The 21,525-nt window shown below is 42.2% G+C and overlaps 1 protein-coding gene across 9 annotated transcripts in view; it reads left to right on the top strand.

Annotated features, from left to right (window-relative positions):
* Window positions 1-14,455, top strand: part of LOC105018466 (transcription factor SOX-6) — a 103,821-nt gene extending 89,366 nt beyond the window's left edge. For all 9 annotated transcript variants that reach the window (XM_029115148.2, XM_029115146.2, XM_029115147.2 and 6 more), the window contains 4 exons: window positions 3,963-4,068; window positions 5,274-5,447; window positions 10,949-11,165; window positions 12,782-14,455. In XM_029115148.2, coding sequence (XP_028970981.1) covers window positions 3,963-4,068; window positions 5,274-5,447; window positions 10,949-11,165; window positions 12,782-13,079 — 795 coding nt within the window. In that variant the 3' untranslated portion in view covers window positions 13,080-14,455. The remainder of the gene's footprint in view (window positions 1-3,962; window positions 4,069-5,273; window positions 5,448-10,948; window positions 11,166-12,781) is intronic.
* The last annotated feature ends 7,070 nt before the right edge of the window (window positions 14,456-21,525 follow it).

The raw sequence follows: 21,525 nt of genomic DNA, 5'->3' as shown, positions 1-21,525 counted from the left end.
CTCAATTCATGCTTGTAATGTAAAGGGATTTCTTTTGTTTTTGCCTGCCTGTTTTTGGCTTTGTGTCCCTGGCCAGCGTTCCTCAGATTATCTCTCCTTTCACACGGTCATGGCCACCCAGAATCCCACCACTTTGAACAGACAGCAGCTGGGCCTATTACAGGGATGGTTTTGGTGTGCCCGCAAGCGCGTGTATGTGTGTGAAGAGCCGAGCTGCACCTTTTGCCCTTTGGTGATCTCTGCCACGGGGGTCTGTACCCAATAAAAACCTTCTAGTGCGGGCAGTGGGCATTCAGGCACCTCCACCCCCACATCTGCCCCTCTCCTCACCGACTGGGTTAAAGAGAGGAGATGAGACACTTTGTAGCAGGAACTATTCCACCTACGGGGACCCCATGTTAAAAAAACAAGAAAAGATCCTGAAAATAACTCAAAAGATCAAATCCGATCAGTCAGTCATGGACAGGCGCGAGGGAAAATAGATTTTATAAAGAAGAAATGATGGCTCCATTTTCCAAAGGGATTGATTGATCCCCGTGTTGGCAAGAAGGAAGGCAAAGATGAATCATTAATATTTCAGCAATGGATACTTTGAACCCACTCTTCCACAGATTCAACTAGGCCACACTTACTGTACATATTAATCACAGCTAGGATATGTGGTTTTGATAGGGAGTTGTTTGTTTAGCATAAAGTGGTCAAAATATTTAAAGTGCAGAAAAATATGTTGCTGTTTATCTGCCTTTTCATTTTTTCCTTTTGGACGGGTATAGATGATCCTAAAAAAATATAGCAATAACATCAAATGATCAAACCGAGCCTGGTAGATTATGAACTACTTATAGATGTATTCTTCATCAAATGAAGCGCTCCTCTGTTCCCCTCTCACATGTACCAACGCTACATTTTTCCGACTTACCAAGAACAAACCAAGCGATGCAGCAATTTACTTTATGGCTTCGTTCCTTCTAATAAAACACTCATTTGGAAACTCTCAAAGTAATTGTTTCCGGTTTTAAAAATCGACAAGCCAGTGTTTATTCAGTGTTATTCGTTACCTAACAACGGTCCCTCAGACGTGCTTTTCTAGCTTGAAATGCATTATTTTTCTGTAGAAGGAAGCATTTCTTCACCGGTCATATGATTGTCTCTGTCTTGGTCAATTTATGGAGAAAGTTACCGTGACTCACCTTCTCCATTCTGAAAACACATACAACTGTACAATGCAATGGAGATGCTAGACATTGCGCTTTGTAGTTATGTAAACTTAAAAAAAGCAGCTTTAAAAAAGATTTTTCTGGAAATAAATTATTTCCCTGCTATTTAGGAAAATGTTATACATTCGATTATAGTTATATAGTATGAAGATAGTATGTGTGTGTGTGTGTGTGTGTGGGGGGTTGGTGTGGGGGTGAGGTGTGTGTGTGTGTGTGTGTGTGTGTGTGTGTGTGTGGGTGTGTGTGTGTGTGTGTGTGTGTGTGTGTGGGTGTGTGTGTAAATGTGTGTGTAATTGTGTGTGTGTGCTAGGACGTCTTATCCTTAGTCATCAGTCAATGTTTAGTTCCATCTACTATAGGTTCCACTACTGAAAGTAATCCTGGACTCTTTCTGCTGCAGGGTGTCTGGCTCCAGTTCCGTGTCCCGGCAATGGGCCGGCCTTGGCCATGTTAATGTCATTAGAACTTGCCTCGCGTACAGACGCTAGCTCCGGCCAGCAAGTGGCATTGTTGAGTATCGCCTTACGCTTACGTTGCTTCCAACAGGGCCCGCGGCTGCCAAGCAAGCACACTGAAATAGCCCGAGCACGATAGTCTGAGCTTGTGTGTACGCATGAGACCGTGTGTGTGTGTGTCTGTCTGTGTGTGTGTGTGTGTGTCTGTGCTTGTGCGCAAGACTGAAAGAGGGCGCATGTGTGTGTGTGGAGTAATTTCAGGCCGGTTTGGAGGAAACAAGCTGCCCTCGTGTAAAGCGTTGAGTGCGCCCCACTCAGGAGAGCTCAAGTACTTAAACGAACGCCCCCGTCACACTTCGCCCCGTCTATCGTTGCCATCAGCTGTCAGGACCACTCAACTCATTACGCCGGCCCTTTAGTGAGCCACACCGCAGGGAAGGAGAGCGTCCAGGGGAACACAGGAAGCCTAGACGAACTGAGTCAAGCCAGGCCACTCACCCCGCAGCAGGCCTTTGTGTCGGTACCTACTGGAAGTCCATGCTCCTAATCACAGGGTTTTCAAAAGCCGTTCTGGCAGACATTGTTATTGGTAAAAAGCAGCTAATCGTTTTTTGACCATATATAAAGTACTTCTGCGGTGTCCAGATTCAATGCCTTAGGTGTTTCGAGAAGAAGTGGAGGTGAAGCAGCGGGATCGCCTACTGTTTGAATGGGCAACAGGGCAAGGCTTCTGTGTGGAGAGAGAAGGAGGTAGAGGGGGAGGGCTGAGGGACTTCAGTGCTCCTGGAGGAGCCTGTAAACGGCTGTGGGTCGATTGGAGCGGGGTTTTTGCCTGTACGCGCCACCATGGTAATAAGATCAACACGGCGCTGATAAAACCACTCGGCCGGCGCGGTGTTTATAGCGCTGCCTTAGCAACCAGTTGAAGCGCGCGCTCCGCCAACGAGCGGTGGGAAAAGCCCAGGCCGTAGAATAGGCTCCAAAACAGAGCGAGTTGGGCGTTGGACCCGACCCAGCGCCCGTAAAGTGACATGAAGTTGCGCGGTGTCTTTAGCGGCCTCCGACTGTGTAGCCGATGTCTAACGCCACTCACCACTGCTGTCACTTACGAGCGACCACAGATTAAGACGTTTATCCCGTCTTCCTCCGGTGCTCCCGTTCAAGTTCTCGGGCCGGTTCTGGTTCTCGCTGGTCCTCCCAAGTCCTCACTGGGTCCATTGTTACTCCTTCCTGGCGGTGCTCTGCCCGCTGCTCTCTGTGGTGTGCGCCGCGCCGCCCGGGCACATGTTCTGCGGCTGCCCTGATTACAGCCCTCACCGTCGTGCTGACATTGGCCCTCCCCTGGTTCCCTACATATACATATAAATACATACATCTAGAAAAACAAAAGGCCCCAAGTTCCACCCGCGCTGCCAGCGGCTACCGAGGCATGACTTCACCCGGCAACCATTCCCTCCGTCAAACCAAATGCCTCATTCACCAGAAGAACGGGGAGAAGAGGAGGAGGCGGGTGGGGAGAGGGTCGGTGTGTGGTGATTGTGGAGGCCCTTGTTTTCCACCACAGTTTGGGAGCGTGGCGGGGTAATTTTAGCTGGAGGGGTACAGGCTGCATGCTGGACTCATTTTAGGGAGCGCAGAATAATCAGAGACAGCGGGCAGAATGGGCGGGGAGCATCTAGTCAGCTAACGTGGTAGCACCGCGCGAAGGCAGATCTGGTCTATTGTCTTCTTCTGTGGCTGTTTTTTCTTTCAGGGGGAGGGGGGGGGTTCTCACTCTCTTTTTCTCTTCGTTTTCCCACATTTTCTTCAGTTATTCTCCCCTTCTCTTCTCTCGCAGTGTTTGAGTGTGTGAGCGAGCATGAGTGTAGTTTGTTACACGATCGTTAGCACAAACATGCTTATGAAGAGCCGGTCTGTGATCTGAGAGGAGAACAAAGAGTTCGATCCAACAACGCTCAAATTAGAATACAAACCACTGCGCATAGGAAAGACTGACACTTGTTTTCTGTGTGTGCTAAACATTTATATGGGGGGTTTGAGGGATTCTGTGATTTTTTAAAATTGTGTTATTCTCTCTGATCTCTACACAGTTCGTTAAATATTAATAACAATTTGAGATTATAAGCTAACCTGAAGTGTACTGGGTTGTTCTGGATCTCCTGTTATTTTCACATAATCGTTCCCAACATGGTTCCAACAATTATGAGAAAACGTTAATAAGGGCATCATACCACTCCTTTGCCTTGGCTGGGGCCCCAACGCCAATTGACCTTTGACCTCTGCTTTTCAGGAGCGAATGCACTTTGAGAGTTTGAGTCAGCACCTGGGCAAGCTGGGAGATGACGGAAAGATGGGCCACAGGGTCATTGACCTCACCAGACCTGAGGATCTGGACGGTGAGTTCTGTCCGGCCGGATGGCTGTCCTGTTCTCTGTCTCTTTATCTTCTTTCTCTTATTCATGTCTTCCTTTTCTCCAAATACGTTTGTGTTTCTTTAATCTCCTTGAAGTTTGTAATGGTCTCTTTGGATTCTCCTTGCTTTAGTGGACGTGCCCTCTGTACCCCACCGTAAGTCCTAGGGGTCCTCTGTGACCGTGTGTCTGTAAGAACATGTATGATGATGCAATCGCCGTTGAATGGCTTGCTGTATGACAGTAGGAGGCCGATGGGAGGACATTGGGTTGAACGGATATTTAGAAGACGGGAAAAGAGGTTAGGTTTCGTGTAAAAGTGGACACATCCTGCTTGAGGCTACATGGACTCCAGTGACCCCTAACTTGGGGCTTTGGTTACGTGGCGTTGCTTTTTGGACCTGTTTTAACTGTTCCTTGTGAAGGGAGCACAGACAGTGTTCTACACAGGTATTCACAGGACCTAAATATTTATTGTTCTTCTCTGCCTCCGTAGTGGACACTTGAGAGTCCACCGCTGCACTCTGTGATATTTACAGCTGTTCATATATTAAGGTCCTCCGTAAAATAACCACTCAGCTTTAAAGCAAACCGAGTGGCAGGGATTTTGTATAGTTGTCTTTAAAATGAAGGACTGGACCTTTAAATAACTTTTATTCCGTCTATGGGGGGAAAAGAAGCAGTATTCCAGATTCTCCTCTTTCCAACCCACTGCCTCTGTTTGGGTCTCAGACAATTCTACCATGCCGGAGTATGCAAACAGAAGCAAGGCAGTTAAAATGGGATGGGTGCTTTTCTCTTTTCCGGCCCAGAAGCCCACCTGTTTCCCATAAACCCCCAGTGTTTACAGTCTACGGTGGATTGGGAAGCATTCATCACGCCTTAGTTTGAAATCAGAGTTGTAAACACAGGAGCTTAAATGGACATGTTATCTGGCCGATACGCGGAGCATCGCCTATCAGTGACCCTGGTCCGTCCCTATCTGTTTGGCCACATTAGTACAGCTGTCAGGAGTAGATGCAGGCCCCTAAATTTGGTAACATACACATCCACACACACACATTGTTTTTCCATCTCCTGTCTTTCAGTTGTACATATTCTGGTAAATACTTGTGACATTTTACAGTGTTCCAGGTTTTTAGGCGACCAAGTGAGCCGTTGAGGAATGCAATGTCCCTCCCTTCCCACAGGTGGCGCCAGCACCACTGAGGCTCGAGTCTTCAGGGAGTCCCGGGGCAGGAACAGTACTGAGCCCCACATCAAGAGGCCTATGAATGCCTTCATGGTGTGGGCCAAGGACGAGAGGAGGAAGATACTGCAGACCTTCCCTGACATGCACAACTCCAACATCAGCAAGATACTGGGTAAGATGCCCTCCATCTTGCTGAACTGGGGACCGGTGTCTTTGTTGTAATAACTTTACTGCTGGCCTGTAGAGCCTGGGGAGCTAGGAACTTAGACCTTTTGGATTAGCTGAATTAATAAATTGTCAGTGAGTGACATTACTATGAGGCTCTAAATCTAAATGGGAGACAAGGAGTGAGCATGCCTCAGACAGTTGTGTTAGATGGGGCTCTGAAAGATGTGATCCCGACCCCACTGCGTAAGAGCGTGGAGCGAACCAGTCCCCATGCTCAGGTGCTGTGAAAGAGTGTCTCACTAGTACTGTTCCCACAATGCATCCCTCTATGTTGGAGGGAGGTTCTGAAGGTTGTGCTGTTTGTGATGAATTTAGAAATTTACCCTTTTTTTGCCCCTACATGGACTCCATGGTTTCTTAAACTTCTTCAGCTCACAACCCAAATAAAAAATGTACTATCTTCCGATGACCCAAATGTTCTGCCTATGTCTTCTGTTCATATACAGGTGCATCTAAAAAAAAAAAAAACATTTTATTCTGTAATTCAAATAAGAAAGGGACACCTTCATATACTGTATTCTAGATTCATTACACATAAAGTGAAACATTTCAAGCCTTTTTTATTTCAATCTTGATGATTACGGTTTACAGCTCATGGAAATCAAAAATCCAGTATCTCAAAATATTAAAATAAGAAATTTACATTAAAGAAATGTTGACTTGAGAAAAGCTCTAATCAGCTAATTAACACCCTCAGCCTTCTATCTCGCAGTCTGGTTCAGTACACACAACCACAATCATGGGGAAGACTGCTGACAGTTGTCCAGAAGACACTCATTGACACCCTCCACGAGGAGGGTAAGCCACAGAAGGTAATTGCTGAAAGGGCTGGCTGTTCGCAGAGTGCTGTTTCAAAGCATATCCATGGAAAGTTGACTGGAAGGGAAAAGTGTGGTAGGAAAAGGTTTACAAGCAACAGGGATGACTGCAGCCTTGAGAGGATTGTCAAGCAAAGCTGATTCAAGAACTTGGGGGAGCTTCACAAGGAGTGGACTGAGACTGGGGTCAGTGGATCAAGAGCCACCACACACAGACGTGTTCACGAAATGGGCTACAAGTGTCGCATTGTGTCAAGCCACTCCTGAACCAGAGAATCAGAAGCGTCTTACCTGGGCGAAGATGAAAAAGAACTGGACTGGAGCTCAGTAGTCCAAAGTCCTTTCTTCAGATTAAATTAAATGTTGCATTTCATTTGGAAACCAAAGTCCCAGAGTCTGGAGGAAGAGTGGAGAAGCACATAATCTAAGTTACTTGAAGTCCGGTGTGAATTTTCCACAGTCCGTGATGATTTGGGGTGCCATGTCATCTGCTGGTGTTGGTCCACTGATTTATCACATCCAGAGTCAATGCAGCCGTCTGCCAGGAGAATTTAGATCACTTCATGCTTCCATCTGCTGACAAGCTTTATGGAGATGCAGATGCATTAGGATTTGTTCAGGATACACAAAAAAAGTCAGCTATGGTCACCTACAGCTCCAGCTTCTTTCCTTTCCAAAAAAGGGAAAAAGGAAAGTTGTGAGTGAGAAACAGAAGCATTCAATTTGCAGTGGTCTCTTAATTTTAACCCTTCTGTTCCTCATTCAAAACATAATTTTTCTACTTTTTTGGAAAGGAAAGGAATGGCTAATAAGCTGTTAAAACGGCCAGTGTCAAAAGAGGATTGGTTCAGGATAGACAGAAACTTTGCTGGCTACATGATTCTCTCGTCATTTCACTTGATGAAAAAGTCAGTTATCATCACCTATATTGATAGTTATTGTATCAATGTCATTCGCTAACGGCTAATAAGATTTTTAAATGGCCAGTGGCCAAAGCTATACAGTTCATAGATGATATTTGTGGTGGAGGTAAATTTAATAAGAAACGTTTCTCAGTTTAAAACAATGCTTAATGGTGTCTAGCTAAATATTACTGGCTAATAGGCTTTTAAAACGGCCAGTGGCAAAAGCCATACAATTCATAGATGCTATTTGTGGTGGAAGTAAACTTAACATGAAACATTAGTCAGTTTAACACAATGATGAATGGTGTCTAACAAAATATTCAAACTGTGTGATGTTAATACGTGACAAAATGATCTAATGTTGAGACGCTAATGTTGAGATATAGACAGCTGATAAGTGTGCAGCTCTGTGGTGTGGTGGTTAAAGACACAGCTTCACACACACAACCCCACAACTGGGATTCAAATCCAGGGAAGGCAACAACATTTTTCACTTTTAGTTGCGGGCCGGCTGAACTAGGCTTGCCTGGTTATTTTTCTGGTTTATTCTAATATTTTGAGATACTGGATTTTTTATGTTCATGAGCTAAAAGCCATAATCTTCAAGATTGAAAGGCCTGAAATGTTTCAATTTATGTGTAATGAATCTAGAATATATGGTGTCCCTTTTTTATTTAAATTACTGAAAAATAATTACTTTTCCACAATATTCCAATTTCTTGAGATGCACCTGTAATGTGCGATAGTAGATGCATTCCTATAACTTGTGACCCCCCCTCTTACATGCTCAGGGCCAGCTTTGGTTGTTAAAGACCCTTGGCTCTGCTGTCGTAGAACTACACTTTTCAACAGATGAGTGCCTGCTGGAGGATGAGAATACCATGTTAACAAACACATTTTCCACTGGCAAATGATAATGTAGCTTAGTTCAGACAGGAAATGCCACGTCTTGGTTGAACTATTTATTACAGAAACAATGAACATCAGTACACATATGATGTCATGGCGTTAGGCTCCGTCTCTTTGAAGTTACTGCAATCACATGTTTCAAATGCTACTAATAACAGCATTAACACTGTACAAAATGTAATGTAATATATTAATTACGCATTGTAAAAATAGCAAAAAGTTGGAGAGACATCCGCATGAGCTCAGCCATCCACATTGAGACAAACATGCAATTACTGACCTGGAAAAGTAATTAAGCTTTGAGAACTTCTAGAACATGGAATTTTAAATGTAATATTCCTTTCCTGGTTTGCTGACTGTCTGCAAAAATTGCAGATAAGAGCGATGAATGTATACTGAACATTTCAACGGGATTCCCTCCATACACTGTGGCCTTGTTACAGTCACACAGGGTCTTTCATTTGCAAAAAAGTGTTCCACCACATACAGCTCATTTAGCGTTTCAGAAAGGGAAAACATTGCAGATGGTCTCAGACTGGGACAGAGGCTGTTATGCCCTCCCCACCAGTATGGATGTACAGTTAAAAAATACCCTGGTTGTGTCCCAGTAGCTTTCAAGGTAAATGGTCGAGGCTTCCTCAGTCGTACAACAACGAAATGCATTTACATTTGTGGTGAGATGTGAGTCTGGCACACAGACTCGGACCGTAACTCAGGTACATGGTCCGTGTGAGGACCTATGACCCCTCCAGGAACCCGCCCACCAACTTACAGCGGCGCCAATCTCTGTGCCTTTCTCGGGCAGCCGGCAAAGACGCAGTCCTTAGGGGTGTGGATCTGTTACTAATGCATCTCCATCACCTGAACTTTCAATGTTGTATTAAAAAGGGTGTAAATTAGTCAACTGTCTGATGTTTTACCTAATAACTTCAAATGATTATTGATTTCCCGTGTGGTGAAGTTGGTAGACACTGGTGCCTGCAAATCCAGGATTTTGGGTTCAATTCCATTACTGAATTTTTAACTTAAGAATTGTAAGTCACTCTAAATGACTAAAATGAAAATTTAAGAATGCCTTTTCTAAGATGTAAATGTAAGAATTCACCCACATCCATAGAACACACACACACACACACACACACACACACACACACACACACACACACACACACACACACACAGAGAACTCTGCTGTAAGGTCCTTGACTGAGGTGATGGATGTGTGCAGTGAAAAAAAGTGCTTCTTGTGTTGGTACTAGCTGACTGACAACAGATAGCTATTCACACAGCACTGAACGTTGCTGTACACAGAAAGGCTGAAGGGCTCCACTGTCTTCAGCCTGGAGTCCTACGGTGTGTCTTTATTCCAAATAGCTCCCTATTCCCTGTCTAGTGCTCTACTTGACCGGGGGTCCATAGGCATCTGCTCAAAAGTAGTGGACTGTGTAGGGAACGGAGTGCTATTTGAGATGCAGTTCGTGGACTGGAGAAATTAATGTACATGGAATGTTGCTTGGCAAGGTGTACAAGCATTTTATAGGAGAGAGACACTAATTACGTTTCCATCCACAGTTTTATGCAAGTAAAATCATGCAGAATAAAAAGAAGCATCACTTCTGGTGTTAGGGAAAGAGGAATTGTTGTAAACATGTTATTAATGTCGACAGACAAATTGCCCGTTTGACATTGGATGATCTTGTTTTGTCTGTAAAATTTATTAGCCAGGAAATGGCTGTTTGACTCATAAAATGGATCGAACTTTAATAACATCGTCATGTAGAATAGAATGCAAGTGCCAAGACCAGAATGGGCGCAATTGCAATTTTGAACATAAAATGCTTTTGTGACAAAACTATTGATAGAGTGGAAAATGAAATGAAAGCACAGACATTTAAGGGCCGCTAAGTGGCCCAGTGGGCCACTGCCTCCGGGTAGAGGTACCTAATAGCCAGGTTTTTAAATCGGTGCCTGGGGTGTCCAGCAGTGTGTAGACAGTGGCTGTCTGATGTCCTGCTGAACACATAGTGGTTGGGCGAGTAATGTGATAAGAAGCTGAACAGTTTGTGGAGATTTGCTTCGGAGGGCATTTCTCGATCTCCAACTCTCCTGTACCTGCTGTTGAGTTGCTGCGACAAGGCAGGGCGATAACTGCAATTTGGACATCACAAAATTGAGAATGGAAAAAAAATGGGGTAAAAATGTGCAAGACAAAAAGCTAAGAAAAACACCAAGCATAGATTATTATTCTCTTGGATCTCTTAGTGAAAAGGTTTTCTGTCATGAATCGGTGTTCCACTAGGCCAATTTTTTTTTAATTTGAGCAAAGAAATGAATTGAGGCGGACACAACTCTCCCCTATCTGGCGGAGACAAACCATTCAGGATATTTACCTAATGACTTGTTTGTGTTCAGGGAAACACTAGACCTGAGAGGATGGCGTGCAACCCAGACACAATAACACAGCTGGATGTGGGGGACATGACGCGGACACTTTTGCCTGTAAAAAAGAAGGGAGGTTCGGGTAAACGTGGGTAAACAGAGTCCATCCTTTTCCCAATGAGCAGCGGTGTGAAGTTGTGCACTACAGAGGGATGTGGTTGGGACGTGTTGTGTGTGTATTATGGGTTGTCAGAATGCCACGCACCATTCCTGTCCCCTTGTTCCATCTGCCGTGTGTGCTCATAGGAGAGACAAAATGAACTCCCAAAGCATCGGGGTGAATGTGTTTGTCTGAGTCAATATGACGTAGTTCGGTTTCCCCCTCTGATTCCCCATGCGTCTGTCTGTGTGTTTGTCCCTCTGTCTCTGCACAGGCTCTCGCTGGAAGTCCATGACCAACCAGGAGAAGCAGCCGTATTACGAGGAGCAGGCCCGGCTCAGTAAGATCCACCTGGAGAAGTACCCCAACTACAAGTACAAGCCCCGGCCCAAGAGAACCTGCATCATCGACGGGAAGAAGCTCCGCATCGGCGAGTACAAGCAGATGATGCGCTCGCGACGGCAGGAGATGAGGCAGTTCTTCAGTGTTGGGTGAGAAGAGAGACCCTCAACCGATCTACCACTGGACAGTCTGTAGGCTGAGGGGCTACTGTTAGAACGCTGAATTAAAGGGGTAGTTTAACATCAGATTTGGTCAATTGTGTTCAAAACTCCATAGCTGTCTTGTGTTGGGATATGTCCATATCAGAGGCAGCTCTACGCCACAATCCAAAATGAACACTTTAATGAATAAGACACACTTGACATTACCAATTGTGTAAGACAGTGCACGTATTTTGGATTCAGAGAACATCTTCTTCGGAAACATTTATTTCTAACTTAAAAGGTATATCCAAATAGTGATGGTGTGATACATTTTGCCTCCTGAAAATGTTTTCCATAGACTGCTCCTTATTTCAGGTGGGACATATGAATCAACTACTTTTACATTTTGTCAGACAGAGGTTGTTTTTGTTTGGCTAATTCCGCAAGAAGTTTTCTTAAGCAGTCCTCTGACTTACGAGCTGAGTTTGTCGTCCAAACTACTACTTGAAACAACCCCTGATAACGATGACCATTCATCAAAAGGCTTTTCTTATCTTCTTGTGTCAAACTGGAGGGCAATGCACAGAATGTGGGAGCAAAATGTAAACGTCAGTGCTTCCCCAATGGTGTCCTAGTCCCTAAACTGTGCCCTTGTTTTAGAGCTGTGGGCCCTGGTTAACGGTAGTGCACTATTGGGACATGGGTGCCATTTGGGGCTATGCCAAAACCAGTGGCTTAGCCTTAATAGAAAACAGCCATGGATGTGTTTAAAGTCATCACGACGGGCAATGTTTAAATGGATTTACCAGGAGCACAGCTTTGAATTGGAGCGATTTTTAATAGTTGTCATTTATTAAATTAGGACAATGGCGGGCGCTTGCGGGCGGTAGAAATTGGACACAGACATTATACTAGCAGGATATGAAACGTAAGCAGATGTTTGAAAAAAGAGCGAGAGAGAGAGAGAGAGAAAGAGAGGTGGTATAGGCAGACGTCACAGGCTTAACTCTGTCATTTGCTGTGTGTGGTCAAGTGAAAGAAAAGCCTGATTTGTCGTAGCGGCTGGAGTTTCACTTAGGACTGAATCAAATAAGCGGGAGGGGAGGGCTGCATGTTAAGGGTATAACCAATTCCGACCAGTCTCCGTCTAATGAAAACAGGGTCGTTTTTAAGCCGTTTAATGTGAAAACGAGTCTGTCAGACGTTCTCCGCTGTAATTGTTTTTAGAAGGGGATGGGGGGGGGGTAAACTGTTAGGTGAGGAAACTGACAGCCATTTTCTTGGTTTATGTGCTTCATTTGCAGAGCCAGAGGGCTTTCTTGACTGATATGCATTTACCTTCATTCCATCTATTTCTCAGGGGGTGACATTGACGACCACTGTGTGCTGGTAGAAACTGTGTGTTAAGGCTAGCCCAGACCGATGACAGCTAGCTCCCGTTTAACTTGTTACAGATAGCTTTAGAATGAATGAGTCGTTCCAAAACAGGCATGGAAATAATTTATCAGTTTTTCTAATGAACTCCCTCTCTCCCTCTCTCTCTTGTTCTGTCTTCTGCATTCTCTCTCTCGCTCTACTTCCTTTTCTGTCACCTTCTGTTGGTGTGTCTCATCCCCCCCCAGACCACAGCCTCAGATCCCCAACAGTGCTGGGGGACTCTACCCGGGGTCCATCAACATAGCGACGGCCACGCCGTCCCCGCACATGACGTCGGACTGCTCCAGCGCGTCGGCCAGCCCAGAGCCCGTCATCCCCGTCATCCAGAGCACGTTCGGCGTGGTCAAGCCCAAGGCAGTCGCCATGGTGACCAGCGACCACGTGGTGAACGGCGAGGACGAGACAGACATGTATGAGGACTTCGAAGACAAATCGGACTACAGCAGTGACCGCGAGACACGGGAGCCGGTCAGTGCCAACTGAGGGCGTTCCAAAAAACGCATGCTCGACGCAGTTACTGAGCATGCTCCCGACGCAGTTCCTGTCCAGGATACAATGCTCTGTGCGCTGAGCGTGCTCAGATTGATTCTGGAAAAGACTTCACATAAACTGAGCATGCTCAGATCTAACAGAACGCCCATGTTGCTTGAAATACCCTTTTGGATGAGAACACTGCTGAGTGATTGGGCCGAGACAACCTCTTGACAACCTCCAGATTTTTGGACAGATGGAAAGTTAACATGCTCAAACAATGACAATCCAACACAGACAAGAGCAAGTAAGAGTCAGTAAGTGAGAAGAGAACAAGAACAAAGAAATAACCATGGCATTTCTGTGTGTGTGGTTTCTTTAAGAAGCATGCATGGATTAGACTGAGACATCAGGAATCAGTCTTGAACAGCTATCGGTCTTAAATGTTCGTGACAAAGTTTTTATGATGTTTTTTTTTTTCATGGTCATTTTTCTGACAGGTTACTGCCTGTAAAACCTTGGACTGTCAGGGCTTGAACATTTGAAAGTTAATATAAATCCTTAGATCTCGTCTTAGGTTATAATTTGAGTACATCTACACCTTTCTCGACAAATGCTTACAATATGTTACATTACTGTTTATGATAGGGTTTTATATCCTTGCTCAGGTAAGCTGTGCCAGCTTGTGAATGTGTTTTTGATTTCATACAAGAGAGCAGTAGGAATGTTCAGACTGACAATGAAACAGGAAGAAAATTCCCTTTTATTATTATTCATATTATTATTATTCATATTCATATTATTATTTTCCATGATATTGTACAGTTTTTTTTCTCTCAAATGTGCCAAACCTACATTCACATCCCTCTGAAATATTCTAGTCTTAATTTCAATGCTGCAAAAAGTCTTATACAGTCAGTTTTTTCTGCTGATGTGTCCATATTAGGACCCCCCCCCCCTTCAGCGGACCACAGGTGTAAGGCTCAGTGCTCGTGGACAACATGGGGCCGCTGCAGGGCCGTGTTAATTAGGCTATAACGCTCACTTGTAGAGATCTGTCTGAGGATGTTTAGCCCCATAGATTTAGAAAGAGGACTCACATCGACGCTCTTGCCATTTTAAAACAGTCATTGTTCTTCTGTCGTTTTTGAAACCAGTGCTCAAGCTGTTGTCCCCCCACTTTGGAACAGCTCAAATTCGGCTGTGATTTGAACGAACATTCCACAAATATACTATGAAGTCTGTACATTGCATTGGTCAAAACGATCAGCGTGTAGATATGATGACTAAATCATTTTAGGTATGCTGTCGTATTAGTCAGTGGTGCTGAAAAAGAACTGCCTCCCAATAGGATACGTTTGCACATTAAATCGCTGATGCAGCCTGTCTATGTCTTGTTTTTCTGACATGTTCCATACCAAATAGCTTGTCGTAGGCTAACTCCCCACCTAAAAAAATAACATGAAATCGCTCGACTGCTTGTGTTGTCGCTGATGTTTGCAACAGAATATTTTTACAACAGAGAGCAGAGTTTGTTCAAACTGTCTTTTATGTGCAGTTTGACTGCCAGTATAATCACAGAGTGAGTGATGAGAACTGAGCAGCTGCTCTGAGGGGAACATTGAGGGAACGGACGGTAGCATTTCTAGAACATCAGTGAGAAATCTCTGTTTAAATAGCTACACGTGCTTAGAACTGCGGTTTATTTATTGTGGCTGTAATATGGCTTAAACCCATTTAAATGCCATAGACAACCAAATTGAAATCCTTATCCAGTGACTATCTTAATATGGTTTAAGTAAGCCCTCAATGGCAACATCTGAAGTCCTCTATCTTATTCTGTAGCGATGTCTATTCTAAAATGGGTTACATCCACCTGGAGTCCTCTGATTAACTCTGTAGTAATGTCTATGATAAAAGGAGTTACATCCATCTGGAGTCTTCTATTTAACTCTGTGGCAATGTCCATACTAAAATGGGCTACATCCATCTGGAGTCCTCTATCTAACTCTATGGCAACGTCCATACTAAAATGGGCAACACCATCTGGAGTCCTCTATTTAAGTCTGTGTTTGTGCACAAAGTGTCTCCATCTCCCTCCTCAAGCTGTGTTTGTAACTAAGTAGTAACTGGGAAAAATCCACTAGAATGGCCCTCCAACTGGTAATAACTAGTAGGAAGCTAGTCTATCATCCCTGAGATCCAACCTTTCCCACAAGCTGACCTCTGACATCTGTTAAAGAAATTACCTTCGTAAGAGCATGAATGGCAGTTCAATGTTACCACAAAACACTATTTATGAAAAAGCTACCTATTAATGTTTTCTTAACTCTAGAATTTGTTTACAAGCAGCTGATAGCTGTATGTTTAGTTTATGGCTGACACAAAATGTTGATCATAATCCAGTGAGAAATTCTCAACGAGTTCAAAGCGTTTGATTGCATCCAACTGGTATTTACGACTTCTAAACTGGTAAATTCCCTCCTCCTACTTGGTTACGAAGGCAACATTAGCCCAAGTCTTTTACAGGACATTGAAGGGGAAGCTCAGGATATCACAAAGATTTGTTTTAGATTACATTAGCATTGGCTGTTTATAGAAAAAACAAACCTTGGATTACATTTTCTGCTCGTTTATATATTATATTCGGGATTAAGAAGTAACTAAGTTGTACAATCCTAAACTTGTCCTTTAGTTCAACAAATAACTAATAGGGGCCAAAAGAATATAAATTATTAGTGGTTTGAAATCAGTTTTGTTCCCTGGCAAAAGTTTGTAACTAGAGGTTGTGAATATAACGTGTTCTATAGACTCTGCATATATTAAGACACGTTAGATCTTAATAGGCTCGGTAAGTCTTAAAGTTGAATTTTCATAGTGAGTTCTATGGGCATTCAGAATTGCAGAAAACTACAAAAGAGTGGTCCCAACAGTAATTTATATGAAAGGGCCACCATGTATTTAGAGTTTTAAAATGTATGTTTTTTTCTTTATTATATCTATACTGTAGGTACAGCAGATCAGTTTACAATAATGTCATCAGAGGTGGTTTTCAAAATACAAATGTTTTTTTTTTAATTGGTACTTTGACAAAAAAAGAAAAAGAAAAAAAATAGTGGGTCAATATTACCTCTAGCATTTCAAAAAGGTACGTTTTGTTCTGCCGTGCATGTATATTTTGAAACTAATATTTAAAGTCAATTAAACCCATCACTTGTTTTGTAAGGTCATACCCAAGTCCTGTATTCATATGCTCATCTCCACTTTGAAAATATGTCTGTTTTTACAACCTCTTTTTTAGGCGGGTTAGGGTTACTCTGTTTGCTGGTTGATTTGTATGTGATTTGTAACTCTTCATGACCATGTTGACCGATTTTTTGCAGGTTGGAAAATAACTTTTTTTCGGGACTATAGATTGATTCTGCTTGCATTACAGAAAACAGTAAAGTTATACTGTTCGCCTCATGCATAGACATTGTTTTAAGTGTTATTAGCAACACAAGCACTGGATATGAATTGTATTTTTTCAGTACTGTCTAATGTGAAGTTGTTGTTAGGAAAACAACAATGACAAAATTTTGACAAACAAAACATCAGCTGTTTGGACTTAATGTGAGGAAAACGTCACATCTGCCAGATTTGAGAAAATGTCCAGTTTAGTAACATTTTTATTATAAAGGCAGAAATTGTTGTTTTAGCTCCAGTGCTGCCTGAGGTGCTCTGACCCTTGATACAAGTTCAAAGGTCACTCAGACCACCAATCGGTTTTGACCTACAGAAGCAGAATTTTTTTCCTGTTCACACACTTTTTGTGTTGAGTATTGTATTTGAAATTCAATTGTACGCTTTAACATTTCATTATATTTATTAGCCGGTGTTGGCTCTAAAAGTGTTAGTATGACTTGGTGAGAAAGACAATCAGAAAAAAATAAAGACTGAGATTTCCTTACAATTTCATCATCTAATCATTGAGTATGAAGTATTTATCAATAGTAAAATAATAACACATTTTCAGATGTACTGATGGTAATTGTTTTTAACTTTGTTAGTCATAACACCAACAAAATATAACACAAACAAAAGAATGTTAGTTGCAACAACAGCCTTTAGTAATTTTGACTCACACCCATTCTGAACATACAGACATTTTACTTAGAATTAACCGGCTGTATAAAGGATCTTCATTTGGTCGATATTTTCTGAGAAATAAAAAGCAGGATTTATAAATTGAGGATAGGAAATTAGTAAGACCTTTCTTGATTAAAAGGTACTTTCCCTTACATAAACTTTTCATGGAGGAACTGGCTTATTTATTATGGCAACTGTACAGAAATATAGTGTTTAATTTATCCGGTTGTGTAGCGTCTCCTGTCAGTGTCCCTGTCCATTAACATTGTCTATTACCCCTTTTTATTCATATAATATCCAGAACTGATTTCATTGTAGCCTATTGTTGTTTCCTTTATCATGAGATATTTTGTGTTTGTGACGATGCTCGCATGTGTGCGTGTATGTTTAGGCGTCACACATTCTCACCACGTTGTGGTGTGTGTGTGTGTGGCGCCGGTGCTCGCTGCGTAGTCCCAGCCCTCCAGCGGGAGATGGAAAATTCTGCCATATGCAGCCACACAATAAATCTTATTGTAATTCCCAAATTGACTGTAGCGTCACCCTAAGACGGGCGCCGGGAAGTTTGTCACATTGTTGTGTGTGTGTGTGTGTGTGGCTCTCAGGAGATTCCTTGAATCATTGCCATCTTAATGTCGTTAAATAAGTCATAATAATGAACATTTCCCTTCCTTTTGTGTTTTTTATTAGGATGTATAGTTTGTCGAATGGAGATAAATAGAAACAGATCATTTGAGCATCTGTATGTGCGAGTGCACAGAGGCTTTCTACCCACAGGGACACGAGCCCCCTCAATTATTACATTAATTTCTTCCTTATGTTAAGTGAATCACTGAACATCAATTTTAAGCCCACACTTATATATTAGTCATTTATTTAAAATGTATCAGTCCTAGAATTTTCAGGAGGGGAAACACAGGCTGGACCAGGCAAACATCATGCACACCAACCATTCGAAGTGTTTCCTTCTGAGGTACACTGATCCCTAGGGAGAGGGTAGAGAAAGTGAGACTTCTATACCTCAATTATTTTGGTTTGAATGGAGGAAAATTAGCTACGTAGACCAGACCCATCTTCTATAAAATACCTGACCCAATTCAAAATGTTCCATATCTTAAATATTAAATAATGAAAACAATAAAATAATCAGAAGAGTTTCTTGTGAGGTAAGAGATTAATTTCATTCCCGGCAGAAAGGCAATAATTATAACCTCTGAAACACCCAACCTAAGCCACATAATAACAAATGTTAACCCCATTGCCCCACAGAAGTAAAACAGGAAATTACTTTCGCTAAATAATTTTATTTCTAGGTAACCAAGGTTAGTGTTCGTGCAAACTGGTGGAGGTTTGGGCTAATGGTCATTAATAGTAATGCATTGCTCTGCACCTACAATGGAATGTCCTTAGCTGACTACCCAGTTAGGAGAGAGTCTTAGTCCTAACTGGATTGTTTTCATTAGGCACCAACAGGAAGAAAATGTCTTTAAACGGTCAGACAACTGGGACAACTGAGGAAGGCTTATTTATGTTTTCTGTTTCAAAATATTTTTTAACTGTTTTCCATGGCTTGCCCTAATGAACACAAACGACAATTACATTTCCAGAGTCTGTCCACCAGTTAAGATGAATTACTGCGCATCTGATTTTCTTTTGTATGACTCACATCACTGTACATCAGGAAGTCATAAAGTGTTAGGCAGAATGGCCAGTCTCAGCCACTAACCCTGGCACATGTATAAATCCTTCCAGCTGACCTTTGACTCCCCTCCCCCTATCTTCCCTGTCTTTCCAACTCTGTTCTTACATTCTATTGATAAAAAATATTACATGAGTAGGACTGTTCCAATACAAATAAAGTATGGAGCTGACTGATGAGATTTTTTATACATGCCAATACATTATGTTTAAATGAATACATCATTTAAAAAGGCAGGTGGTCAAGAGCTGATCTTCCACTGGCTATTATGGCTCAGGGAGGGAGATTGACATTCTAATAAACACATGTTAATCATGGGTCTGTTGGCATGACCTTTATTAAACCACTTTTAAAAAGTCTGTGTTTATGCTTCTGACTGTGTTGTAACAGTGGATTTATCCTGCAGATCCATAAATCCCAGCCATTATTGCGATTTAAGAGTGTTTTAATTAGAGCCTTTTCTTGTGAGGGGTGTAGGGTCTGAATGTCAGTAGCAGTACTGTGCACAGACCTTCCAAGGGGCATGTGCTGAATTTGATAAAGTCGTCTCACACGGACGGACGATGTGTTGGACTGAGTGACACGTGTGAAAAAGACGGATGACGCATGCCCGTCGTTGCACGCAACGCACATCACCCAGGCGGACAGACACGTCAACTGGAAAGGGCACTAGAAAGCCAAGGGGCACGCAAAGGTTGAGCCTTACCTGCACATGCCTGATCTGTAGTGCCCTAATGGTTTCAGCAATGAACTATTAAAAGACATTGATGACATAGGTGTGATTCTATGACAGTTTCAATAGTATTTAGCATGTATCTCTTTAATTATAGAAGATCATATGAGATCAAAGGACATATTGTTGTACAACAAGTTTGTTTATTAGCGGAAACAAATTCCACACGCTTTGTCACTGACTTATCGGATATGGATTTCAGACCAAACCTTTTCTCTACTTTAGATAATCTGTCTCTAGAATTCATACATACAACTGTTCATGTAAAAAAAATATCTGCATTTAGCCCTGGTTGTCCTGAAAATAATATTGTAAAAGTGTCAGTTTGAAGGCAATTATACAGGCAAAGCAAAGAGATTAAAGAAAGAAAGAAAAACAGAAAAAGAAAATAAATTAAAGAAAAAACTTTCATGCGGGCAATAGGGCTCATTGACTTTTAATTACACACTTTAATGTACCTTATTTTTCCATGGTAACATGAAAGAACTTTGCCATAATCACTCTTTGGTGATCCTTTAAAAGACTCCTTAAGATGGACCCTCAAGGCACAATTTACTTTATTATTTTTTAAAATAATTGTAAATGTACGGTACTTTTTTCTCACCAATTGTTTTGTCAGATCAAGAGAACTATAGAACATGATTACAAAGGCAGGCTCTTCAAACATCTTGGAGGCTCTCTTGGCCTGATGAGGCATCAAAGTAAGTTGGTATCTGTTGAGGGAGGTTATTCGAAGAGGAGGTCTTGTCACGTAAACACACTCCTGTGTATTATAAGCCAATGCTGTATCATTTGATTTTTATAGCATGATAGTTAAATACAAAAACAACTATCAGTTCATCAATTCAGAGATCTACATAGGGTCAAACATTTCTAGTAACTTTCCCAATATTCCTAGGATTTGCAGAAATCCTTGTTGTAAAATCCCAGGACGTTTTTCAGAGAAAGAAGGAAAATGAGAATTCCTCCACAAATATTATACCCAAATATAAGGAAATGTATAGTAGGTTTGATTTGATCGTCAGCTTAGCCATGATCATTCAAGTAACCATACAGTTTGAAGGAGAGAATTTGCCAGTCCCACCCTTCACTGCCACTTCAGAGCCGCTTAGGAAACTTGACAGTGGACAGTGGACTTGACAGTTGGGTTTTGCGTGCCTGCTAGTTAGTGTTTGTATTTACAAATTAAAACATTGAATAGCTCTTTTGACTGCCTGTCTGTGTTTTGCATGTAATTGTCTCATTGTGTTGTACTTTTGGTTTTAATAGTCAACTGTAGCAAGTCACAAACAGACAAAATGTGTAGAGTCCTATAAACCAGACAAAGAGTCAGCGCTGTGGCACAATCTAGGTAGGAAGAAGGGGTACCAGCAATATTAATGTAATTTAATCTACAATATGTAAAGAGACCCTCACCTGGGCAAAGCCTTTTGGAGCTTTATTCTGGAGGACAAAATGAAAAACAGAATACATCGCCACTCCAATAAATATTTTAATGAATTAAATTACAAAACCAAATTCCACAGAGAAAAATGTATTCAGTCTGCCTTTTTCTCACCAGTAAGGTAATGCATGCCCTCAGAAATGGTGACCCATGTGACTTCCTGGTTGGAAGAGCAGCAAGGCTTGACCTGAATGCCTAGGAAGATACTGGAGTTGTTACGATGACACAGGGCCATAGATACATTTTTATATTACAAAACCGGGGAAAGGAGAAAAAGGGGGTAAAAGGAAATTACAAAAATCACAAAAAAATAAGCTTACCATACAATAAGGCAATACAGTCCCAACATACTGAAAGAAAAGTTCAATTCAATTAAAAAAATTTAAATACACAAGTGTCAACCTTGTGAGACCGCAAAGTCACAAAAGTCACGAACATTTTGAAACATTGCCTT

The sequence above is a fragment of the Esox lucius genome, chromosome 19 (genome assembly GCF_011004845.1).
Source record: "Esox lucius isolate fEsoLuc1 chromosome 19, fEsoLuc1.pri, whole genome shotgun sequence".
Classification (NCBI taxonomy): Eukaryota; Metazoa; Chordata; class Actinopteri; order Esociformes; family Esocidae; genus Esox; species Esox lucius.
This window is presented reverse-complemented; position numbering and strand designations above follow the sequence as displayed.